The sequence below is a fragment of the Coturnix japonica genome, chromosome 18 (genome assembly GCF_001577835.2).
Source record: "Coturnix japonica isolate 7356 chromosome 18, Coturnix japonica 2.1, whole genome shotgun sequence".
NCBI classification, from domain to species: Eukaryota; Metazoa; Chordata; class Aves; order Galliformes; family Phasianidae; genus Coturnix; species Coturnix japonica.
In genome coordinates this window covers 6264481-6286569 of record NC_029533.1, presented here as the reverse complement: position 1 = coordinate 6286569, position 22089 = coordinate 6264481, and the positions used below count along the sequence as shown (strand labels likewise).

At 48.7% G+C, this 22089-nt stretch overlaps 1 protein-coding gene across 1 annotated transcript in view; it reads left to right on the top strand.

Annotated features, from left to right (window-relative positions):
- The window catches only part of MAP2K6 (mitogen-activated protein kinase kinase 6), a 41902-nt gene that overhangs the window by 7700 nt on the left and 12113 nt on the right, over nucleotides 1-22089 (top strand). Inside the window, exons 2-11 of the mRNA XM_015879960.2 lie at nucleotides 8568-8634; nucleotides 9790-9838; nucleotides 11912-12025; nucleotides 13288-13407; nucleotides 13864-13980; nucleotides 14429-14480; nucleotides 16433-16560; nucleotides 17201-17278; nucleotides 18155-18294; nucleotides 21030-21075. Of these exons, the coding sequence (XP_015735446.1) occupies nucleotides 8568-8634; nucleotides 9790-9838; nucleotides 11912-12025; nucleotides 13288-13407; nucleotides 13864-13980; nucleotides 14429-14480; nucleotides 16433-16560; nucleotides 17201-17278; nucleotides 18155-18294; nucleotides 21030-21075 (911 nt within the window). The remainder of the gene's footprint in view (nucleotides 1-8567; nucleotides 8635-9789; nucleotides 9839-11911; nucleotides 12026-13287; nucleotides 13408-13863; nucleotides 13981-14428; nucleotides 14481-16432; nucleotides 16561-17200; nucleotides 17279-18154; nucleotides 18295-21029; nucleotides 21076-22089) is intronic.

The following is a 22089-nucleotide window of genomic DNA, read 5'->3' as shown; positions in this document are numbered from 1 at the left end:
ACACCACCCTGCTGCTCTCCCTTGGTTCCTTTTTTCCTATTTCTCCCTGTCCCTGTCAGATAGCAACGCTGTGCTTGAGAGCATTTATGCATCCAACTGAACATGCAGTCACAAACCTAGCACAGGGAGTTCTACAGAGGCTTTGACAGAAAGGCTCCTAAAGGGAGTTCTGTGGTCACAGCTCCTGGCTTTGGCTGGGCAGAGAGGTGCAGCTTGGTGGGGTTTGATCCACATGGGCCTATGTGGGTAGAAAAACATCTGCTCTCTTGTGTCAGGGATGCTTGGCTGGATGGGAAAAAAGGGCAGGGAGTGCTGTCTTCTGCCACAGTGTCGTGCCATCGTGCATTTTGTAATGTGTTCTAAACTGAAATAAAACGGCATGATAAAAACTGTGCTTTGCTGTATTAGATGAGGTGAAAGCGTGTCCACACTCTCAGCAGGTGTCTGGCAAAAGAGCTGCAAGTCTCTGCCCTCTGGATTCTGCCTAAATCCACTTGAACCTTGGGGCTTCCCTGGCAGCCTGAGCACTGCATCCCATATTCGGCATTTGGGATCCTGTTACCCACATCACACATCCTGCATCCTCTATCCCAAATCCTACATCCCATATCTCGCATCCCATACCCTGCACTTTGCATCCCACGTCTTGCATCCTGCATCTTGCGTCCTCCATTGTTTCTACTCCAGCCTGCATCCCGCATCCTTCTTCACACACCCTGCATCCTACATCCCATATCCTATATCCCAAACTCACTGTGAGTGGGGGGCCCTACCTGTTTGCTGGGAGGCATTGCCAGCAGAGGGAGCATGAGTGAGCTCTGCCATCTGCACTGCTCAGAGCCAAGTGTCATCTTTAATTGTCCTGGTACAAAATTAAGCAAGCAAGCTCACAGATGAGAAATGAATAGAAGAAGGTTCTTAATGGGGAGAGCAGAGTTGTGATGTTCAGAATCTTGATCGTGTTGCCAACAAACAGAACCACAGGATCAATGGGCATTTCTCTCTCTACTGCACTTGGAACGTGAATTGCCTGTATGTCCACATGTCCATGTGTCTGTGTGTCCTCATGCCTGCCTGCCCACCCACGTGTGCCACCCATCCCGCTGCTGCTGGCAGGTGCCCTTTGGCAGACGGAGCAGAGAAATGAAGGTAGCAGCAATGAGAGCAGCCTCATCCTCCAGCTCCTCCTGCACAAAAGCCCTTTTGTTCAGCGGGTGGATTCCAGGAGCTTTTCTCCAGTTTGGATTCCAGCAAACTCCCACTGGAAGCAGACAGACGACGGTTTGGAAACAAAGCGGTGACTGCAAGCAATCCCTCCCCAAACCCTGTGCAGGCTGCAGGCTCCCAGCAGCAGCTTCCCTGGGTGGCAGCGCTGTGGGTTTCCTAATTGGAGATAGCAGCAAAGCATGCAGGCTTTGGGATGAGAAGGTGGTGAAGGCAGAGGGGAGATATTGCTGTTATTTCTGTGCTGGGATTTCTCCCCACTGCTGGCACATCCTTCCCAGAGCTCATTGCAGGAGCCCTGCGGGGATGCAGTCCCCAGCTATGGGTACCCACCCAGGTTTTGGGGTGATCAGGAGTGATATGTGAGATCTGGGGCATTTAGGACAGGAGCAGGCTGGAATAGGTTTTTCACTGTACGTAGGATATATATGCAGGCAAGTGATCTGATTTTGCTTTTTTTTTCCCCTTGCATTTGGCATGTTTTTACAGAGTGTTTTTCTGCAGGCATCCCCATAACCATTGCAGATGGGTTTGGAGGTGTACTTGCATGGTGCTAAGGAGAATGGGACCGAGGACTCCATGCAGCACAGGCAGCATCCCCCAGCGGCTGCCCGTGGCTCTTCACTCCAGTGAGTGTGAGTCAGAGCCCAGGCGTGTTTGTGCCCTAACTCGTTATTGCAGCACACCTGAGTGCTTGGCACACACAAACAAACCTTGTGCAACCCGGCCACAGCCGGGGTCATTGGAGATGGAACCGGAGTGGGCACATCCCTGCAAACTGCCCCCTCCCCTCTGTGTGGGATGTGCCCAGGAGGGATGTGCTGCACTGTGCTGGGGGGATTGCTGCCAGCTGTGCCCAGCTGTGTGCCTCTCTGTGCTGGGACATTGCTGCTGCTGCTTGCACCCAGCCGTGCCCTTTCCCCCGGCCACTGAACTGGGTGTATGCACATGTGGGATGCCTTCGGCCAGTGTTGTAATAGAGTTTTTAATATGAAAGCCTCCTGTGACCTGTGGTGAAAGCTGTAGGCAAGCAAAACTTTCCTATCTACCATCTCCCACTTGCGTTAGCACCTGAAGTGTGGTGGATTTAGGGCTGTTTTGCATTGCATATGTTTTTGGTTGCTGAGGATCTGGGGAGGTGTACAATCGGCTCATTAGGATCACAAAGTCATTAAGGTTGGAAAAGAGCACTAACATCTCCAAGTCCAACCCCAGCCCACCCCCACCATGCCCATCCTACATCATTGCAGGACTCATGTCCAACCCCAATCGCAGCATCCCTTCCACTCCAAAGCTCTTAATGCCTCCAACATGCAGAGATGCAGCCATATCAGAGGGCCCGATGACCCCTTGCAACCAAAATATACAGGCAGATAGGGAGAAATGGCAGCCCTCTGCTTTCTGTATTGACACAAATAAACACAGCAGCCTGCAGCCTGTTTGCAGGATGTGTTAAGAGAAAAATAGGCAGAGTACAAGAGCTGAGCCTGAATCAGGAAATTGCCTTCCAAATTGAATTACGGAAATACAGAGCTTATTGAAAGGCAGGCAAATGGGTTCTGATACTCGCACAGTTTGGTGTCACTGCTGTATGGTTCAGCACTGCAGGAGCACACAGATTAGCCTGCTGGAGCCCTGAGTGCAAAGCTTTCTGCATCATCTTCTTCACGTGTTTTGTTCTTGTGCCACTCTCCTGACCCCATCCCCTGCAGGAGGCTGAGCTCACCCTGCAGCACACCCAGAGATCTTTGCATTGCATTTGCACCTGGGCAGAGCTGATGCAGGCTGGAAATGCAGCTCTCTTGCATCAGGACACAACAGTGAGCAGCAGGGCGTTGCACAACCTTCGCACCATGCACCTCCTTGCAGAAACCCTGCTATTTTGGTTTGGGGCCTCTTCTGCGCAGGGTTGATTACAGGTTGCAGAGTTGAGTCATAATACTGAGCAGAGCCTTGCAGCAGTCCCAGTGGTGTGGATGCTAACAGTGTCAGCTGGGGCCATGGGATCGTGGTTGTGGGGCTGCAGGAGAGTCAGCGTGGTGTGCTGCTGTGGTCAATGGAAACTGTACTGGGATGCATGCAGAATCCTGTGCTTGCAGGCTTCCAGCCTGGGATGCAGGGTTTGCCGTCAATGTGTTGTTAAATGGGACTAATTGATGGATTGGTTTTGGAGAAAAGCAAGGGAGGAGTGGAGGGCTGAAGGTCAGAGGAAGTCAGGGCTGTGCCCTGGTCTCTGTGCCTGGCTCTGTGTTTCAGGCACATCCTGACTCCGGATCTTGCCACATCCATGACAATCACAAAAGCTCCCTTGCTTTTCCTGCTTCCTGTCCCCAAATGCTGTTTCTAAGGGGGAAAAAAAAAAAAAAAGACAGAGACAGAAAGGTGTGAGCTGCAGCACGGGTATGGAGTGCAGTTCAGGGGTTGGAGCTGGGATCTGGAACCTAGGATGTAGTAGCCGGGAGCTGGTGATATGGGAGCTGCTGCAGCCTTGCACTGAGTTGTTAAGGAAACAGATTCCAAGCTGGCTGTTTCCAAGGAGTTCTTGCAAACAACACGAGGGAGGATGGGGATGAAGGAGAAGCAGAGTCTTCATCCCAGCAGTGCAGTGATGGAGGAGCAGCCACTCTTGGCCAGGCTTGCTTATTGGCAAGGAGAGAGCACCTGAATTATATTTCAGAGAGGCAAATAAAGCAGAGCGTGAACTTTAGCCCTTCCCTTGGCTTTTGGTTGAGCTTTTAAGAGCCTCTTGTATGCTAATTCCTTTAACAAGGAGCTGGAAAACAGATTTTCAGGTCCACTTCCATGGTGCTTGCACGGACACCACGTGGAGCTTTTGGTTTTCTCCAGAAACAAGGGCTTGACTGAAGCTGAGTGTCCACAGACTGGGGGTGGATGGAGCTCAGTTGCTTGCCCTGCCTGCTCCTGGCTCTGAGCATTACACAGCCCCGGGAATGTGATGGGAGGAGATGGAAATGATGGGAGGAGAGCTCCCCAGGAGGCTTCCATCAGCTCCAGTCATGTTGAGTGTTTTAACCTTCAACAATTTGCAAGCATAAGGAATAAAGCTATGAAATGATCTTTAGTAACTCAAAACTTCGGGTATTTACACTTGAAACCTGCAGAGCTGGGTATATGCAGGGCATATGGGACCACAGAAAATAATTCTGATCTCTTGGTTGTTCAAGGGGCATTTCAGCCTGAGGTTTTGCAGTAAGACATGGCCATGGGCACTAAGTCTTGCAGAGGAGATGCTGATTTGCCCTTGTTGTGTGGAAGTGCACCAAGCATCACCTTTCTGCTCTCACTTTGAATGGGGTGTTGCTGGCGGAGCTGAGGACACACAGTAGGGAAAGGGCATCGTTTGGCTTTCATCACTTCTGAGAAAACTAGACAAAAACTCAGGAACTGTAATGAACCGCTTTTATCACTTCAAAAGGAGCAGAAAGAGCCATTTCCCTCCTGTGAAATTTTACCAGCAAACTCTGTGCTGAAGAGCGTTATGTGAAAGCAAGTGCTGCAGCGTGGCTATTGAACATGGCTTTAATAATAAATTGTGGTGAAGACAGAACTGGTTAATATCCTTTGAAGGAAACAGGAGCTTTTTGTGGCAAGGAACCATTTACTTTGGATTAAATCATAAAAAATTTTTGACTGCAAAGAAAAGTCTGGAGATGGGGAACGGGATTTTCCTTCAGAAGCGAAGGTTTGTTTTCTGCTACTGCATATGAGGGCAGCAAATTCTTCTGTCTTCCCCTTTATTATTCCCCATTACATTCCCTGCCCTTCCGCCTCAAAGCTTTGAAGTCTCATTTTTCAATATTGATATTTAACATTGCTCTAATAGAACGGGGCCAGCCCCATTAATCTCGGCGCGGCGGTGGGAAGAGGTTAACAAGCCGATTGGAAGCTGTATTTTTCTCCCCTCCTGGAGGAATTGGTTTAAAACCTTCACAGGGAAGTATTTAATGTGTTTTCATTAAGTCAGTTTTTCTTTTTCCTGCTGCAGTTTTGACTCCGGACGTGGCTCCAGCAGAGATGGTGCAGTGGGGCTGAAGGGAAGGGGTTGGAAACAGAGGAGCTAAAGGTGTGGGGTTGGAAACCAAAGGGTTTAAAGGAGGCCACTGCAGTACATTGTGTTTGTAACCACTTGCAAAAGGAGGTGGATTTAAGTTATGCACACTGGAGTATTCTGCTGGATCAGAACAAGGGTCTGGAGGTGTCTCTGTGCACTGCTTGAAATCAAGTTTATTATTTATATATATATATATATTTTTTTCTCAGTTATTCTTAAAACATGGCTTTTGAGGTGGGTGTTTGTCAAAGTCTCTGCATGGGAAATTGCAGGGGAGAGCTTTCAGATGAGCGTTAGCACGGAGGCTGTGAGGCTGGCAGGCCTCTCATGGTTGTTTACATGGAAAACTCACAGCTCTTTGGATGCTGGGGAGCAGATGTGCAGCTACATCTGCATGTCAGACCATGAGCCTTCTGCACTCTGTGCTTTGTGCAATGCCTCACTGGGGCTTTCCACTCTCAGATCCCAGCGAGCTGCAGTGAGCCCATGTACTGATGCTGAACACCTGCCCTGTTCCACCTGCTGCCCAGATCAGCAGTCTCCCAGAGCTCCATTTCTCTGTTAGATGAAGTTGACCACTGGATTTAATGTTTATGGTCAGGATGGCTAACTATTCATGGTCAGATTGGCTCATGTTCCATGGTCAGGATATCAAACACTTGATGGTCAGGATGGCAAACTCTTCATGGCCAAGATGGCTAATGCTTCATTGCAAGATGGCTAAAATTCAAGTCCTCCCACAGCAGTTCCCACTCGCAGTCCTTCCCATCTCAATCCTGACCCATGTGTTCTCTGTGCTGCTGCCATTACTTTCTTCCGTCTCACAAAGAAAACCCCAAAGAACGTTAAGCTGTGTCTGCTTCTTGGCAACTCGAAGATGTGAACAGATCGGACTTCAAAAAAATGGCAGAGTTTCAAAATATTGTATTCTGTGAAGAAGAGACAAGGAAAATAAACTCCCCAAAGTGCAGGTTTTATTTCACCAGGAGGCGGAGGGATTTTAATATTTATTTGGGTTTGGCATCTTGCTTCTTAGTTCTTCTGCTGACACCACTTGTGAACCATGGTAGGACTGAGTGCTGCACAGTCTATTCTGATTCACGTTCAAATTAGGGTAATTTCCATTTGGTTCATATTTGCTCCCCTGGAGCCACCTGAGAGCAGCTCCTGAGGTATGGCTGCAGCACCTGAGGCTGTGCAAGCAAATCCATCATGGCAAAAAACAGAGGAAAATGAAAGCAAATTTATATTTGCTTCCCTTTTTATTTTGGTGGCTGTGTGCACATCACTGCAGCAGTGTGGATGGATGGATGGATGGATGGATGGATGGATGGATGGATGGATGGATGGATGGCCAATATGCAGAAGTAGTGGTGTGCCAAGAGATGGCTGCTGGGTGTTTGTAGGAGTCCTGTCTTATTTCCATGTGCAGAATGAGGATGAAAATACTGCTTTCCTTATGGATGTTATTGTGTTGTTTGCTTCAACTGTGAGAAGATGCGGGCAGGTACTGCAGGTAGAGGTGGGATGGGAGACTGACAGGGAACAGAGATTGTCTGCTTGCACTGCAAGTCCTGTGTTTGTGAGATTCCTTTCTAAGCTAAAACATGTCAACATCAAGAGCACCACTATGGATTTAACATCCTATTGGATACCACGTGCACAGCTTGGGCGAGAAATGGGACCTGGCACGGCAGGGTTGGCGTGCTCTGTTGTGCCTTCTGTGTGCAACAGGGAAATGGAGAAGTAAAAGGATCACGGAACAGCTCTGCGAGCTGTAGAAATTCCTGCACTCGTCTTCACAGTTATTTGTACTTCCTTACGGAGCAGCTCCTACACTTGGAAAAATGGAGAGCTGTTCCTTGTGTTTCTGAGTGACCTTGCTTCATTTAGTTTGCCTTTTCTGTGTTGGACTGGGAGCTCCCTGGAGCTCCTGTTGGTTTTGTTGTTGTTGTTGGTTGGTCGGTTGGTTGGTTTTTGCTTTGTAAGTTTGCTGCTCTGCACATTTCTAGCAACAATAGCAAGTGTGCACGGCGGTTTCCCATGAATGCTTTTCCCACGAGGTGTCAGCTGGGCTGCAGCAACCCGTCCCATCCTGGAACTGCTCCTTTGCCAAGCGGAGCGAGCGTAGTCTTGTCTTTTGGAGCAAACAGACAAACAACAACAACCAAAAAGTTGGCAGTCTGCATTGACTAATTGCTTCAAAAAGGTCATTTTCAGAGCTGGGTGCTTTGCACTTTGATCTAGCTCCCCTCCGGCACTGGGATGTGCACACTTGTATCAACCCGAGCTTGTGTCAAGGGGAAAAACAAACTCAAACATGAAGGAGAGTGTTGGGAATAAAGAGTAAAGCTCATGCTTAAAAGAAAGAGTAATTGATATAAATTGTTAGGTTGAAAATGTTTGGTGCCTAAATTAGATTCCTGTGCCTTTCTTTGGGGGGGGGGGACTGGGGATTTCTTACACACCCAGACAGCCAGATGTTTACCTTGGGGTTTTGGTGACGTGACTTATGTTTTCAGGTCATTCTATCCATGGATTCAAAACCCCACGTCAAAGTGTGGCTGTATACGTTTAGTCATAAAAAGCTTCTTGTGTTTCTCTGTCTGCCTGGCTCTGGTGTCTGCCTGCTGGACCCCCTTTCCAGCAGAGGCTGCATTTGAACTGTTTCAGAGCTTGAGCTGCATCCAGCTCGAAACGGCTTGGCTGGTCAGCGTGAACAGAAACAAATGACTTTGAAGCCTGCAAACTTCATTCTGCTGTATTTTTGCTGGGGTTTGCACAACTTTAATGACCGAGAGGTGAAACATCAGTTTGAACAGAGTCAGAATGTAGCTCTGGACATTTCAGATTCAATTTGAAAAAGGTTTTTAATCCTGCCGGCATTCACAGCTACGTATCTGGAATGGTTTAAAATCTGTCTAAGAAACGTTTGAAGGGATTCTACGTGGGTAGGGCTGATGGAGGAGAAATACCTTTCTTTATGCATTTTCACATGGGCCGCCTTTGCCAAAGCTCTTGCCTGTGTTCTGTACCAAGTTGGCAGCCAGACTGTGCAGGTCTAAGTGAAGCATTGCTGAACAAAAGCACTTTATGTTTTGAACTCTGTGCCCTGAGTCTACACCACCAGCCTGGCCTGGCATTTATGTTAAATAAGGTCAACAAATATAGGCAAGTCGTATTTCACAAATTAACCACCGCCACCCTCCCACAAAACAAAACAACAAAAAAAGGCTTTTCTTTTTAATTCTGCCTCTTTCTTGTTTCATAGGCAAGAAGAGAAACCCTGGGCTGAAAATTCCTAAAGAAGCATTTGAGCAACCACAGACGAGCTCCACGTAAGTCATCATAGAGTAACAGAGAATAAAAAGCAAACCACAGGCCTCAGCTGCCTTCCAGTGTTTGCTGGAGTGCTGCTGGGGCTCAACCCTGCAGGTCTGGGTAATGGGACCCTGCCCGAGGACAGTGCCTGGGTTCACTGTGGCACCGTTAGAGAAGACTGTAATTAACAACCCTTGTATTTTTGGTGCAGCCCCATTGCACCCTGCTTGTCGCTGCCATGGGTTGTTTCTCGTTTGCTGCTTAACGGTGTGCCCAGGGAAAGGAAAATATCATAGGTATCTGATCATAACACATGCAGCACTTCTTCCACCCAGACTGATTTGGTCAAGGCATAGAACCACCTCCCTTTCCCTATCTATTCAGCCTTGCAAAAGAAAACATGGTGTTTTTACGGCAGTTTTCTGCAGCTCCAACCTGCCTGGCTTGCTTGATTCCTTGAGGACTGCCTTCTGTCAGCCCATTACCTCATACTGGATTGGAGCTCCATACCTCTAAGGCAGTCCCTGGGCATTATGGAGCAGCAGCCTTTGAATGCACACCATGAGAAATCTGAGATCCCAATTTTTGTGTTCACTAGGGCAGGTCAGCTTAGATCCTGGGCTCTGTCCATGGCATGGGCAATGTTTTTGGCAAAGACAGTCGGTTCTGCATGCTGGAAACAAGGTGTTCCTTGAGAGCCCCATCCCTGGCAGTGCAGAGCTGGCACCTTCCCTTCCCCAGGAGAAGGTGAAGGATGTGGTGAGAAGCTGAGCCCTCCCCATCTTGCCTTTGCTATTTCTGGAAAGGATTAATGGAAACCAGCTTTTGCTTTTGACCTTTATACCCACTTAGTCCATATTTCATACGGGCTGACAGAGATTTGGTGCTTGTCACCTCACTTGCCTTTCCTAGGACCAGGCTGCAATCCCAGCCTGCTGGAGAAGCACATCTCTGGGTTCCCACATGGGGAACAGCTCCAGCAGCTGCTTTCCTGACACCTTTTTGGGATGACTTTGTGGACTTTGGCTGTGTCTATTGATCCAGCAAAGCTAAGACACCCACTAGGTGTGAGGGCTGCTGGTTTGCTTTGTAAGGGGATGGCCTGGAGGTTGTAAATACTTGTTGAGGGAAAATAGGCCCTTTAAGGAACATTTCTATTTTCTCTCCTGCAGGCCACCCAGGGATCTAGACTCCAAAGCCTGCATCTCTATTGGCGAGGAGGTAAGCGTGGGGGTTATGGTGAGGATGAGACCTTTGGGGACAGATGACCCTCCTGCTCCAGGCAGGCTGCTGCTGGCATTGCTTCCTGCTTAACTGCAGCCAAAATAGGGCAGGTTGGCACACACCAGCTATTTAAATGTGCAGCTGCAAAATGCCCTGCTAGTGGTCCTTGATACTGACCATACTCAAGCGCTCACCCATTACTCCTGGGTCCCATTTGTGTTTTCCTCCTTGGAAATTCCTGCCTTGACCTGGATAAGGTGCAGCTAATCCCCTGGAAATATCCATTATAATCCAAGGGACTGCTAGCAGCAGATTTTACTCTCCTTTTCATCTGCTTTGCTGATTTAAAGCCTTCATCCAAAGTATTTCCCTTTGCTAATACTAGAGGCCCTCTCCTCAAGGGTCTTAACTTAGAGTAGATCTTCCTGTCCTGGAAGTGAATCCTTCTGACAGCATGGAAACCTGTCCACCTGATGCTATAAAAACAGCAGGAAAAAAACCCACCCAAAACCAAAGACAGCTATTTAGATGGGAGAAAATGGCCCAGCAGCATTCAGCGAAACCCTTGAAAGCTGGGCAATAAATTTATTAGGTGCAAAAGATAGGCCTCAGTGTCAGGGAGTAAATTTATGAAGTGAAATACTAATGCAGCGGTATTTTATGTCGTTTATCTTTGGATGCTTTTCTTTCATTTTGGATCTGGTATTTTCCATGGCATGGGGAGGAGCTGGGAGGTGGACAAGAGTGTGAGATGCTTCTGGAGCACAGAGGTGCAGCCCAAGGCAGAGCACTGCTGCTGCTGGAGCTCCAGGAAAATCCCTGTTCCCTGCTGTCCCAGGGAAGGGGAACATCCATCCCAGCACTCCCCGTGCTCTGTGCATGGAGGAAGAGAGGCTTTCTTATGGATGCAGATGTGTGGTTATCTCAGAGATGTCAGTGTGCCATGGCTTGGATTTCCCATGGACCCATCACTTATTAAGCTCTTTTAGGATGCTCTCCCATCTTCCTACACTGACCCCAATCCCTGGAGAAATCCACTTTCCCCTTCTCCCTTTAAACTTCCCTGCTAATTTGAAGAGCTCGGAGCACGTCAAAGTGCTTTCCTGGAGAGGGTCCTATGGAACAGTAGCAGCAGTGTCAGGCAGTCAGAGATGCTTAAATCATACAGAAACGTTGAGGAGGGCTCCTTGTGCAGGGGATGGAGCCTGAGCACAGTAAAGCAGTGTATGGGCCCGTGCCTGCACGGGTTGGGCTGCAGGATTTTTCTGCTGCGCAGGCAAAAAGCGGTGTGGGATTATGTGCTGTGAATCAGTTCATTATAACCAGCTCCTTTCTGTAGGATGATTGACTGATGTGGTGGTGCGTTCAGCAAACAGAATGGCTGGTTTTAGTAGCGAGAGCATATTTTAAAGATCCAAAAATAATAATAAGCAAAAAATAAAATAACAATAATAATAAAAAAAAAAAGAAATAGGGCTGCTGCACAGTATTGCAGCAGAAGGGAGAAGGGCGGGTTAAAATGCAAGGCTCCAAACAAAGTCATCCTTTGTGTAAGGCCAGCAGAAGGAGACCTCCAAGGCTAGAGAAAATAAATCCTTTGTGGTTTAGAGTTGGGGCACACTCGGCTGGCTTTTGGGCCATCTGCAGGTCTGAAGAAATAAGCCTTGAAATGAATCAGAGATGCTTCCTTGATTGTTGGGGGGAGGAGGAGGTGGAAGGAGGAAATGTAAGAAAAGAAACAGGCAAACTGAAGGTAATTCCTGGGGGGAGGCTGCTGTGGGGTTTTCCACCTAATGTCCTAAAGGATGGGGAGGCTGCAGGTGAGGGGTGGGAGGATGCAGGTGGCATCCTACCACGGAGCACTTCTTCCTGCACCCACCCCAGAGCTCTGCTTATTACTGTGAAGTAGTTAATCCTCCATACAGCTGCTGGAGGCCGTGGTTTTGTTCGTAGCCTCACGGAGCAGATGGGGAGGTACCCAATTGAGATCAATTTCCATGCTCAGGGTTAGGTTATAGGGGAATGATGCTCCTTGCAGCCATCTTCTTGCTGATTGCTTTCTCCCTGCAGAACTTCGAGGTGAAAGCCGATGACCTGGAGCCCATCTCCGAGCTGGGACGAGGTGCATACGGGGTGGTGGAGAAGATGAGGCACATGCCTAGTGGGCAGATCATGGCAGTGAAGGTAGAGTGACCCTCCGTGCTTTGTGTGTGTGTTGTGTGTGGACACAGTTCTCACCCTGCGCTTTTCTAGTCCTGCTTGTTCTGATGCACACCTGACTGGGTCAGCTTCTTCCCAATTGGAATCTTCTTTCATCTCAGGGGCAAGGAGTGCTGACTCATATATTCGATAGATTTGGACCCCATTTAACAAAAAAAAAAGAGGATGTGTTGAAGAATGATACGAATTGTAGCTCAGGCATCATTTTAGAAACAATTTGCCATCATTTCTTTCGAGTATGCATGTATTTTTCTAGCATGAAAATACCCTCAGTTCAGACCTCTGCACAATGCTTATAAAGAAGACTGCGCTGCAAATTCAGTCGCATAAGATCATTTTCTTCAGCTGGCGCTGTTTTAGTTTCTTCGGAATGGGGAATTTTTGTTGGCTTTTTGTTTTTCCACATTTTGTCTGCTGCAGTGGGGTCTTGCTTCACGACAGGTTTGTTGATGCTCTTATGAAAAGTTTTCATAACAGCAGCTTTGACTCATAAGCCTGCAGCTTAAGGAAACAGTCATGGGAATATTTGTACCTTGGGAAAGGCCAATTTTTACAGGACTGAGTTTTAGCTCAAATTTCCTTTCAGAATAAGAAAAAGGCAAAAGAAAAAAAGATGCAGAACTGGAAGCTATGAGCAAACTGAAAGGAAATTCTTAGCTCCTGTGTTGCAACTAGACCTTGCTGTTGATGCTGGGATGGGTTCTCAGGGCCTCCATGCTCTGTGTTTTCCTTTCTCGTTCACCATACTGCAAAAGACCTCTTTGAGAATGATGGGAAAATTGAAGAAGGTATGGAAGGGACATTCAGGCTATTGCTTGCATCTGTAGAACTGAATAGAATCGTGGAATCTTAGAATTATAGTGTCATTAAGGTAGGAAAAGACAACTAAGATCATCTAGTTCAACCACCAACCCATAACAACCATGCCCACTAAGCCATGTTTACTTCCATCATTACTGATCTTGGCTTTTGGTTGTTGTAAAAAAGGGTGACATTTGTATGGAAGAGCAAAACCACCTGCATTTTGGGCTGAGGTGAGGAGACCTCCTCATCCACCATTGCCTTCTGTGGCATTTGGGTGGCTGTGCTTGGGATGTGCCAGTGACAGAGGTGTGACAAAGGGTGAAGGCATGATGTTAAGGCACGGTGCCCAGCCTGGGCACCATCAGCTTCAGCAGCATGGTGACAAATGCTGCCAGACAATGCTAAACTGCTTTGTGTTCCAGCGCATCCGAGCCACGGTGAACAGCCAAGAGCAGAAGAGGTTATTGATGGATCTAGATATCTCCATGAGGACAGTAGATTGCCCCTTCACTGTCACTTTCTATGGAGCACTATTCCGAGAGGTATGGCACCCTGCACATTGACTATGCTGGATAGTGATCCTCTAGGCTCTGAATTGCCTGGGCTTGCTCTAAATGCAAGGGTTTAAACTAGATATGAGGTATGGTAAAATTGGAATTTGCTCAACCTCGAGCTGAAGGTCTGTCATTTACACTTATTTCTTGCTGAGCACGTAAGAACCTCAGTCCTGATAACTTTCAGGACTCCTAAATTACAAAGAGTCTGCTTTGGGAAGAGACAGAAGAAAACGAACCTTAAATGGTAGGGAAGGTGGATGGCACTTATTTGAAGCTGGGGAGATGAGAAAGGTAATGTCCAGCCCAGTTTTGCTGAATGACTTTTAGGTGACAGAGGCAAACAGAACAGCAAAGGAGGACAGTGCCAAAGAAGATGATTGGACATGAAAGGAAAGGGTGATCCATTCCACTGGCAGATATTTGCTTTTTTTTATCCTCCAGGGAGACGTGTGGATTTGCATGGAGCTGATGGATACCTCACTGGACAAATTCTACAAGCATGTCATTGACAAAGGCCTGACAATTCCTGAGGACATCTTAGGGAAAATAGCCGTCTCTGTGAGTATGAGCAGGGCAAGGAGGGAAGGAAAAGGATGCTTCTTTTCTGAGCCAAGTCCTGCATCACCAGCCTCCCAGCAGTGTTTGCACTGGGCAAGGACCACAAGCCAGCCCATATGGACATTTCTAGGTGGCTTCCAGTATTTGGTCTTGGGTGATGTCATTCATAAGCCATAAATACCCCCAGATTTGCCTGTGCACACTGCCTCTAAGAGGTGGCACAGTGTTGGGTGTGGGGAGGACCCCACAGCTCCTCTACCTCCCCATTAGGATTCTGGCACCCTGAGAGATCCCTGGGTACCCTCTGTCACCTCAGGGTGCAGGACACAGGAGAGACATAGCTCCTTCCCTCCAGGCAGGATCAATGAGGATGGGGGGGAAGGCAGTCAGCATCGTCTCCCCACCACAGTGCTGCCAGCTGTGATTCACTCTAGATTTGTTCTTTCAGATTGTAAAAGCACTAGAACATCTACACAGTAAGCTCTCCGTGATCCACAGAGGTAAGAGCCAGTCTGTGCTGCTGTTTGTCTGTCCTATCAGCCTCCCAAGGGCTGGCCTCGCAGCCAGGCGCAGGGCTCCCAAAGTACCCCAGATGCTCTCTCTTATGACTAGCAAAAGCCACATCAGAAGAAATGTCTGCTGATTTGCTCTTTAAAAACTCCATGCTGGAGCCGGAGCCGGAGTGGAGAAGTGGGCTCCAGCCTGATTGTGTTGGCAGAGAAAGGGCTGTTTGCTCTGGACTACATTTCCCTAATCCGTGGTCTGAATCCATGGTGTGCTTCACCACCTCTGCAAAATTAAAGCAGACTTTTCTTCTGACTTTTCTTGTGCTCTGGATCAGGCTTTCTGCGGGCCTCTCCATTCTGGCAGTGACCTAACCATCCCCATCCCTTTCTGTGGGCTTCTCCAAAGACTAGCTGGGCAGTGTGTTCCATACTTAACATAGAGCCATAGAACATAGCTTCAAGTGAACTCTTCAATACTCTCTTTAAGCATTTCTCTTTTTGCGTCTCATGGATGCCACGAAAGAAAGAAATTTGCAGCATTGCTGCTTGATCCCTTTCTTTCTAAAGGATCATTTTCAATTTGTCATGTGGAGGAAAAAGCCCTCTGGAGTGTGACTGCTGGGCCAAGGGGTGTCCAAGGTTCAGCTCCAACAAGTGGTCACGTTCTGCAGATAATAGTGTATGTGGCTGGAGGTTGAGTTCTGCCTTCTGTGTCGTTCACAGTGGGTGGAAAAATGCTGCTCAGCTTCTGGATTTTTGTTTGTTTGATTTCCACTGAAAACCGTCTTATTTTGAGATAATAACAGATGGGTGAGAATCTCAGCTACCTGAGGCTTTTGATTGCAAAACACTGAGGAGAGAGTGGTTGTTAATAATCTGTAACCCACTCAGTTCTGAAGAGCAGGACACAAAGCAGCTTCTTGTCTCCTTTTTCAGCTCTTCTTTTTCATAGTTCATCACATGTAGGTAGACGACCTTGTTGCAGAAGTGACCTCTTATTTCTGGGTGTCAAGATTGTGCCCTACTGAGGATCAGTCCTGGGATGAGAGAAGATAGAAGTCTGTGCTGGGCATAGAAGTCAGATCAGCAAATGGACTTTGTGCTGAAATTCCACCTGGGAATAGCCCAGGCAGGGAGGATTCCCCACTGCGCAGGAAAGCTCCTGTACTCCGAGCTGGATTTCACTTTTGGGTTCTTTCTGTGCCTTAATTTCCCTTGCTGATGGTGAATATAACCACCATTATGCAAACACAAAGGCACCACAGATTACAAGGCTGTAATGGGAAGCAGATAAATCTGGCAGTAATAAATAGCTGAGACGCTCGCCTGATTTCCATAAGGTGTGGAGCACCCACACTCCTGCTGCTGTTAACACTGCCTTCAAGCTTGGGATCTTTAAATTTAGAGGCCACTTCTGAAATCTTGATCCTCATCTCAGTTTACTGCTTCCTTCTTCCACTGTGACCCTCACTGTTATGCACTCCCTCCTGTCTGCCTGTCATCTTTGCCCTATGGGTTTTCCTTGTCCTGACAAGAAAACAGCCTCACTGGGGGCTCACCAGTGCTCCAGCCTTGCACAGACATTCCCCTAGAGATGTCTCCAGCTCTGCAGAGCTGTTCTCTTTGAGTGCTCTGATGTCTGTGGCCATCCCTGGCTTGCTGGGATATAATGGCTTAATACAGGATTTCTTCCCACCTCCCCAAACCAGTGAGAGGAGCGTGCAAGTGAAGGGACACATGCAGGACATGCAACAGGCAGTACAACATGAGGCAGTCGCCTTTATGTGCAGTCCATGCAGCCAGCTGGGCTTCTGCTGTGTGTGCAATGCTGGGGGCTTGTGTGGGCACCTTTGGTGCCCTCTGCTGATAGGAAGCTCTTTGGCTTTTTTGGCTTGTCTCAACCACCCATGCGTGACAGTGACTGTGCTATGTGTTCCTTCTTGCAGATGTAAAGCCCTCTAACGTGTTGATCAATACGCAGGGGCAGGTGAAAATGTGCGATTTTGGAATTAGCGGTTACCTCGTTGACTCGGTTGCTAAAACCATGGATGCAGGATGCAAACCCTACATGGCTGTAAGTTGAGCTGCTGAAAAGCTGCATGTGCAAGCTGCTGCAGGACAGCCAGAGGAACATGAGCCTGGGTGTCAGGTCATCCTGAAGGGGGAAGGATCAGCCATCAGACCGTCCTTAGGCCTCGTTTTGGAAGACATATCCCTGAAACTGCTTGTAAAGGGGGCAGAGATAGAGGTGGATCTCACAGGTCAAATCAGGTCTCCTGGGCACAGCTTCTTGCTGCCTTATTGCCTCCCCATGACCTTGGAGAAGGCTCTGTAATTACTCCCTGTTGCACTTTAGCCGTTTGCCCTATGGGGACAACAGTATTCTCCTGGGAGGAAAACACTCCTTTGGACTTGCTTTCTGTGGAGTGGATACACAGAGTGAGCACAGGCCTGAGGAACTGAGGCCTTTTTGTGCCAGATGTGCTGCGTCAGCTGCATCACCCCATTCCCTGGTGCAGGTACCATGTGTTTATGGTGACCCATTTCACTGTTGCCCCTACTGACATGGATATAGGGTTGCATTTGGTGCCATGATGGCCAAGGGAGCAAGCTGCAGCATGGGCTGAAAGACCCCTCTGTGGTCAGCAAGCTCTGGGTAAAAGCATTGCACTGGGTCCATCCCTCTTTCTTAACTGCTTTACATCTCTTTGCAGCCTGAAAGAATTAACCCGGAGCTGAACCAGAAGGGGTATAGCGTCAAATCTGATATCTGGAGCCTGGGCATCACGATGGTAGGGAGATCACAATGATGGGGCAATCTGGGGGTTGCAGCAGTGCTGGAGGCTTGGCTTGTGTATTCATTTTCCTCTCCATAGCTCTCTGACACTGATGGCAGTGGTTCCCTGGGAATGTGGTAGGGTGGGACAGGGTACACAGCTCTACAAGATACCAGCAAGTATATGATAAGGTCGAGGGTAAGTGGGATGGAGCTGTTTTGCAGAGTCCTTGCTGCTTTGGATGCATTGGCATGGCAGGACTGGTCCCTGGGGATGTCCAAACGTTGGCCAACCATTGGGTGTCCAACCTGTGGCTGTCCTTGAAGCGTGCCACCCTGATGGGGACAAGCTGTGCTGTGGTGGCCTCAGGCTGCCGGAAGATGGCAGCATGGGCTAAGGAAATAGTGTCCATCTGTGCAGCAGGTTGGATTCCAATCTGAAACAGCACTCCCAGCACTGAGTGCTCAGTAAAGTCTTCTCAGAGGAGGAGGCATTGGGTGTTGATCATACCTATTGCACACCAGTAGATGCAGTGTTTAGGGGGAGGCCATCGGCTTGCCTTTTTATAGCACAGGTACCCTTTGCAATATGGCTTTGTATTTTTTTTAACTTGAATCCTCTCCCCAGTGACATGTAACAGGATGGCAATGGAGAGGACCGAATATGGAGGCTGCTGGGTCTCCTCAGGACTTCCCTGTGTACTTGGGGAATGTAAAACACAAGTTGTGATGCCTTGAGGCCAGGTGGGGTGATGAGATGCCATGTATTTATGCAGAGCTAAAAAAACCTACATGGGTGGTGTGGGTGCATGGGTGGGAGCACAGGCTGTCACATCCTATGGGGTGGACGTGGGGTGTCTCCTTGAGCTGAGGTTGGGTGCTGTCTCCTCAGATCGAGCTGGCCATCCTGCGCTTTCCCTACGACTCCTGGGGGACGCCCTTCCAGCAGCTCAAGCAGGTGGTGGAGGAGCCGTCGCCACAGCTCCCAGCAGACAAATTCTCAGCAGAGTTCGTCGATTTTACCTCGCAATGGTAAACAAACCATCCTTTACCCATCTCCCCTGGCCCTGCAGGCTGCAGCCAGCTGAGGCTGGGCAGGTCAGGTGCTGTCCCCATCCCCACATCAGGGGACAACCTGATGGTTGTGAACCATAACCCCTCAGGGCCTTCACGCCTGCAGGACGGGGGCTGAGCAGTGCTGGGCTTAGGCACTGGGTTGGCACTGTGCGTCCTTGGTGCGGTGATGGTGGCTGTGATAGCCTCCCTGGCTTAAGGACCCGGCTCAGCCTTTTAGAGGACACAGGAGGGAGGGATTAAGGAGGATTTCTCAGCTGGTTGTCTCAGTATGAACAGCACAGGGTTGGCAACACAGAATGTAGAAGGTGAGCAGCGCCTAGAAATGTCCATGTCCTCCTGCCACCGTGCTCCCAAGGGAAGCAGCAATGAGGGCAGGCACAGCACAGAGCTCACCCTGCAATGGCCCCATCCACAGCCATCCCGCTACTGGGGTTCTCCGGCTGCTGCTCTGCTTTCCCTGGGACTCAGAGCTGGAAGCAGCAGGAGAATTTGGCTGTATCATAGGAAAAGGGCTGGAGCAGATGAGCGCTGTCTGGAGGCCGGCAGCGCTGCGTGGAAGCACAGGCTCTCCCAGCATCCGAGGAGACTCACGGCTGCCCTCGTCGTATGGTTCACAGAGAGCTGGCAGCAGCCCCGCGGCTCCTGACTGCTTCTCCCTCCAGCTTCCCTGGAAACCGCCTGGGAGGCGTTTGTATTTTCCAGGCTCTGCAGTGCCATCCGCCCGCTTGCCAAGTTGGCAGGTGGATGGTGGTTTGCGGGGCAGCCAAGAAAGGACGGCAGATCGACAAATACAGAAATGTGAGCCTGTTCCCGAGCTGCCAGTGTCAGGGCCTGGAGCCCAACCGGCTCTGCTGTGACCCAGGAAAGGGATTATCAGCCACTCCTGCCTGGGGACTTTAAGTACTGACACTCAGATTCTTTGGACTCTTGTCCAAACATGTTTTTGAGGTCCCTGTATTCTGCTGCACGCTTCTACCAACCCTCACTGGGGAATACCTGCACACACCCACACTGCTATTTGTCTCTTGGAGGTGGGAGCTGGCTTGGAAAAACCCTCTTGCAGAATGCCCACCCTTATTGCAAGACCCACGCTGGGATTCTGGACCAGCTGCCTATCTCCCGTGCTGTTGGCTCACTGCTTGTTATTGCAAAGTTGCCTGTTTGTGCCAGGCAGGCTGTTTTTCCCCACTGAATGGAAGCATATATTTTGCATTTGAAAGCATGGTGTCTTGCAGCTATTGCCTTGGGCTGATTTAGGAACAAGAAATCCTCAGCTGTTTATGGTAGTTGCAGTGAGAAGAATGACCCTGCTGAGCAGCACTTATATCTTGACAGTCATGCTCTGTGGGGTATATGGCCTTTTCTCTCTTTGCAAATCCTACCATTTAGGATCACTGAAGATCCCTCAAGCCCAGTAGAATTGCATGGAATCAAGAGTGTATTTTGGTTGTGGATTGTAGTGATTTTGTGCTGTCCGAGTCAGAACTTCTGACAGCAGAGCAGGTCACATCAAGTCAGTGTATCAAGACTGGTTTAAGGCTATCTGTAGTTCAGCAGGTGGCAGGGTGAACCGCACCATCTGCTGCATGGGGTGGTGCAGCTCTAATGACCTGTAGGTAACACAGGGAAGTTTCTGGGATGTCTGAGCTAGCATCAGATCCAAATATGCTCTTTGTTCCCGAAGATTTATATGGGTATCAGTAAAGTGTCAACAAATTTCCTGGTATTAGTAACCTGGGAACAAGGGTTTTGTTTGTAGAGGGTCTAAATTAAGAGGACTATACCCAAATCCTGCTTGTGAACACGCCCAACCTTGAAATTCACCTTAGCATCTCAGCCTGGGTTGCTTTTCAGCCCAGAGGATGTGACACATCCCGTACCTCCAGTTCGTCGATATTGGCACGTATCGTTACTAGGTTCCTCTGTTCATTCACAACATGACACTGAACACGAGCCCACTACACACAGCAAGCAGGAAATATCTATTCAGTGTGTGTCCTCTGCTTCCTCTGGGCTCCGTCAAATCCCAGCAGAGGAGCAACTTATCATCACTGAGGTTCTCACTTTTGTTTTGCTCAGTGTGACACCTTTTCCCCGCCACCGACGTGTACGTGTGTGAAGATCTTTTCAAGTTGCTCCAAGTGTCTTTCCCCTAAATACACTGTCAGGAAGTGAGTAGCGATTACGTCCTGTCTTTTAAAAAACTATTTTCTGCAGGAGGGAAACCAAAATAACTTCCAGCTACAACTCTCCAGAGCCATCTGTTGTAGGAGAGGAGAAAAAAGGATGTCCCATGTAACCGTCCCCACTGATAACAGCGGGCTGATAAACAAATAGTTGTACACATGCTTTGGAGCCATTCGGTCACCACTCCCAACCAAAGTTTGCAGACATGCCTGTAGTTGCTGACCTACTGGATAGTACCCAAAAAACCAATTGGGTTTGGACACCAGCAACTGGCAGAGCATTAACTGTTGTATAGGGTGTCTGCAGACCTGAGACCTAGAGCACTGGCTGTATTGGTTGCAGGTGACCTCAGTGCCTAAGCTGATTGTTTAGTGTATAGATAAGTGGCTGAACTTACTCATTAGGGTCTTGAAGCCTTGCTTTTGTCACAGTGTGATCTTATGGGCTTGCTTAACTTTCATGCAGACTATAACATTGAACAATTTTTTTCCTTTCCATTAAAGCTTGAAGAAGAATTCCAAAGAACGGCCAACATACCCAGAGCTTATGGTGAGTCTACCTGGATTAAACAGTGTATTGGTTCAGAACGGAGGTGGGTTGTAATGAGATGCTGAACACAGGGTTTCCAGTAGTGGCTGGTGATTTGGGATTCTCAGCATCTCAATTTTCGTAACAGAAATGAGGATGCTGGCACTTCAGTGTCTTGGGAAGGTGCTGCGAGACAGAGATGCTCTTGGAGGTGTCAATCAAGTGCTATTCCAGTCAGATCAGTGGAGAAGAAGTGTAAACAGTGAACAGATTTGCTAAGGGATAAGAATGAGGCTGCAGAGAATCACTTAGCAAGGGTAAAGTCCTTCTCTTGGGTTTGTGTGATGGTTTCAAACGCTGAAGCCAAGTGCTTGCAACACAAGGGCTGCAGGAGCAGTGCGGTCTGCTGAGCTCTCCTGCCATGGTGTGTTGAGAGAGGAAACTTTGGACAGAGTGATTTCTGAATGTTAGGGACAGAGACAAGTCTGTGACTAATAATTCCGGTTATTGAATTTTGTCTGCTGCTTAGAGACTGTGAGCATGTCTAGGAAAGAGGAATAACTGAGGAAGAAGATGCTGATAAAGGCTCACAATGAAGGAAATGCAGAGCAGTGCAGGGCTTTGAGGTCAGGTGCACTTTACTGCTGAGGAACTTCCAGCAGTGCAGACATTGACGTAACTCAGCTCTGGGCTGGAGCTGGCACAGGATGGTCTGTGCTGAGGTTTATCTGCCAGGGCTCCACAGCTTCATGGCCCGTTTCTCTCCTGATGTTGTAGTATTGATCCTGGTGCTGCTAAAACCTGATCAAAAGCAGCAGAGCTTGGGAAGCCAGTGTTTCACTCAAGCCTCTCATCTCTTTTTCACTATCACCTGATTGAAAGCTAAAGGCTGAAAAGTGCCTAACTTTGTTCCTGGAGTGTTGGTGTCTCCTGCCCTTAGGATGCACACTGTGTCATCCAGCCTCAATGCTGCTCTGCTTGGAGGTGTTGAGACCTCCACAGTGCAAAGTTGCCAGGGCTGAAGGTGTTCTCTGG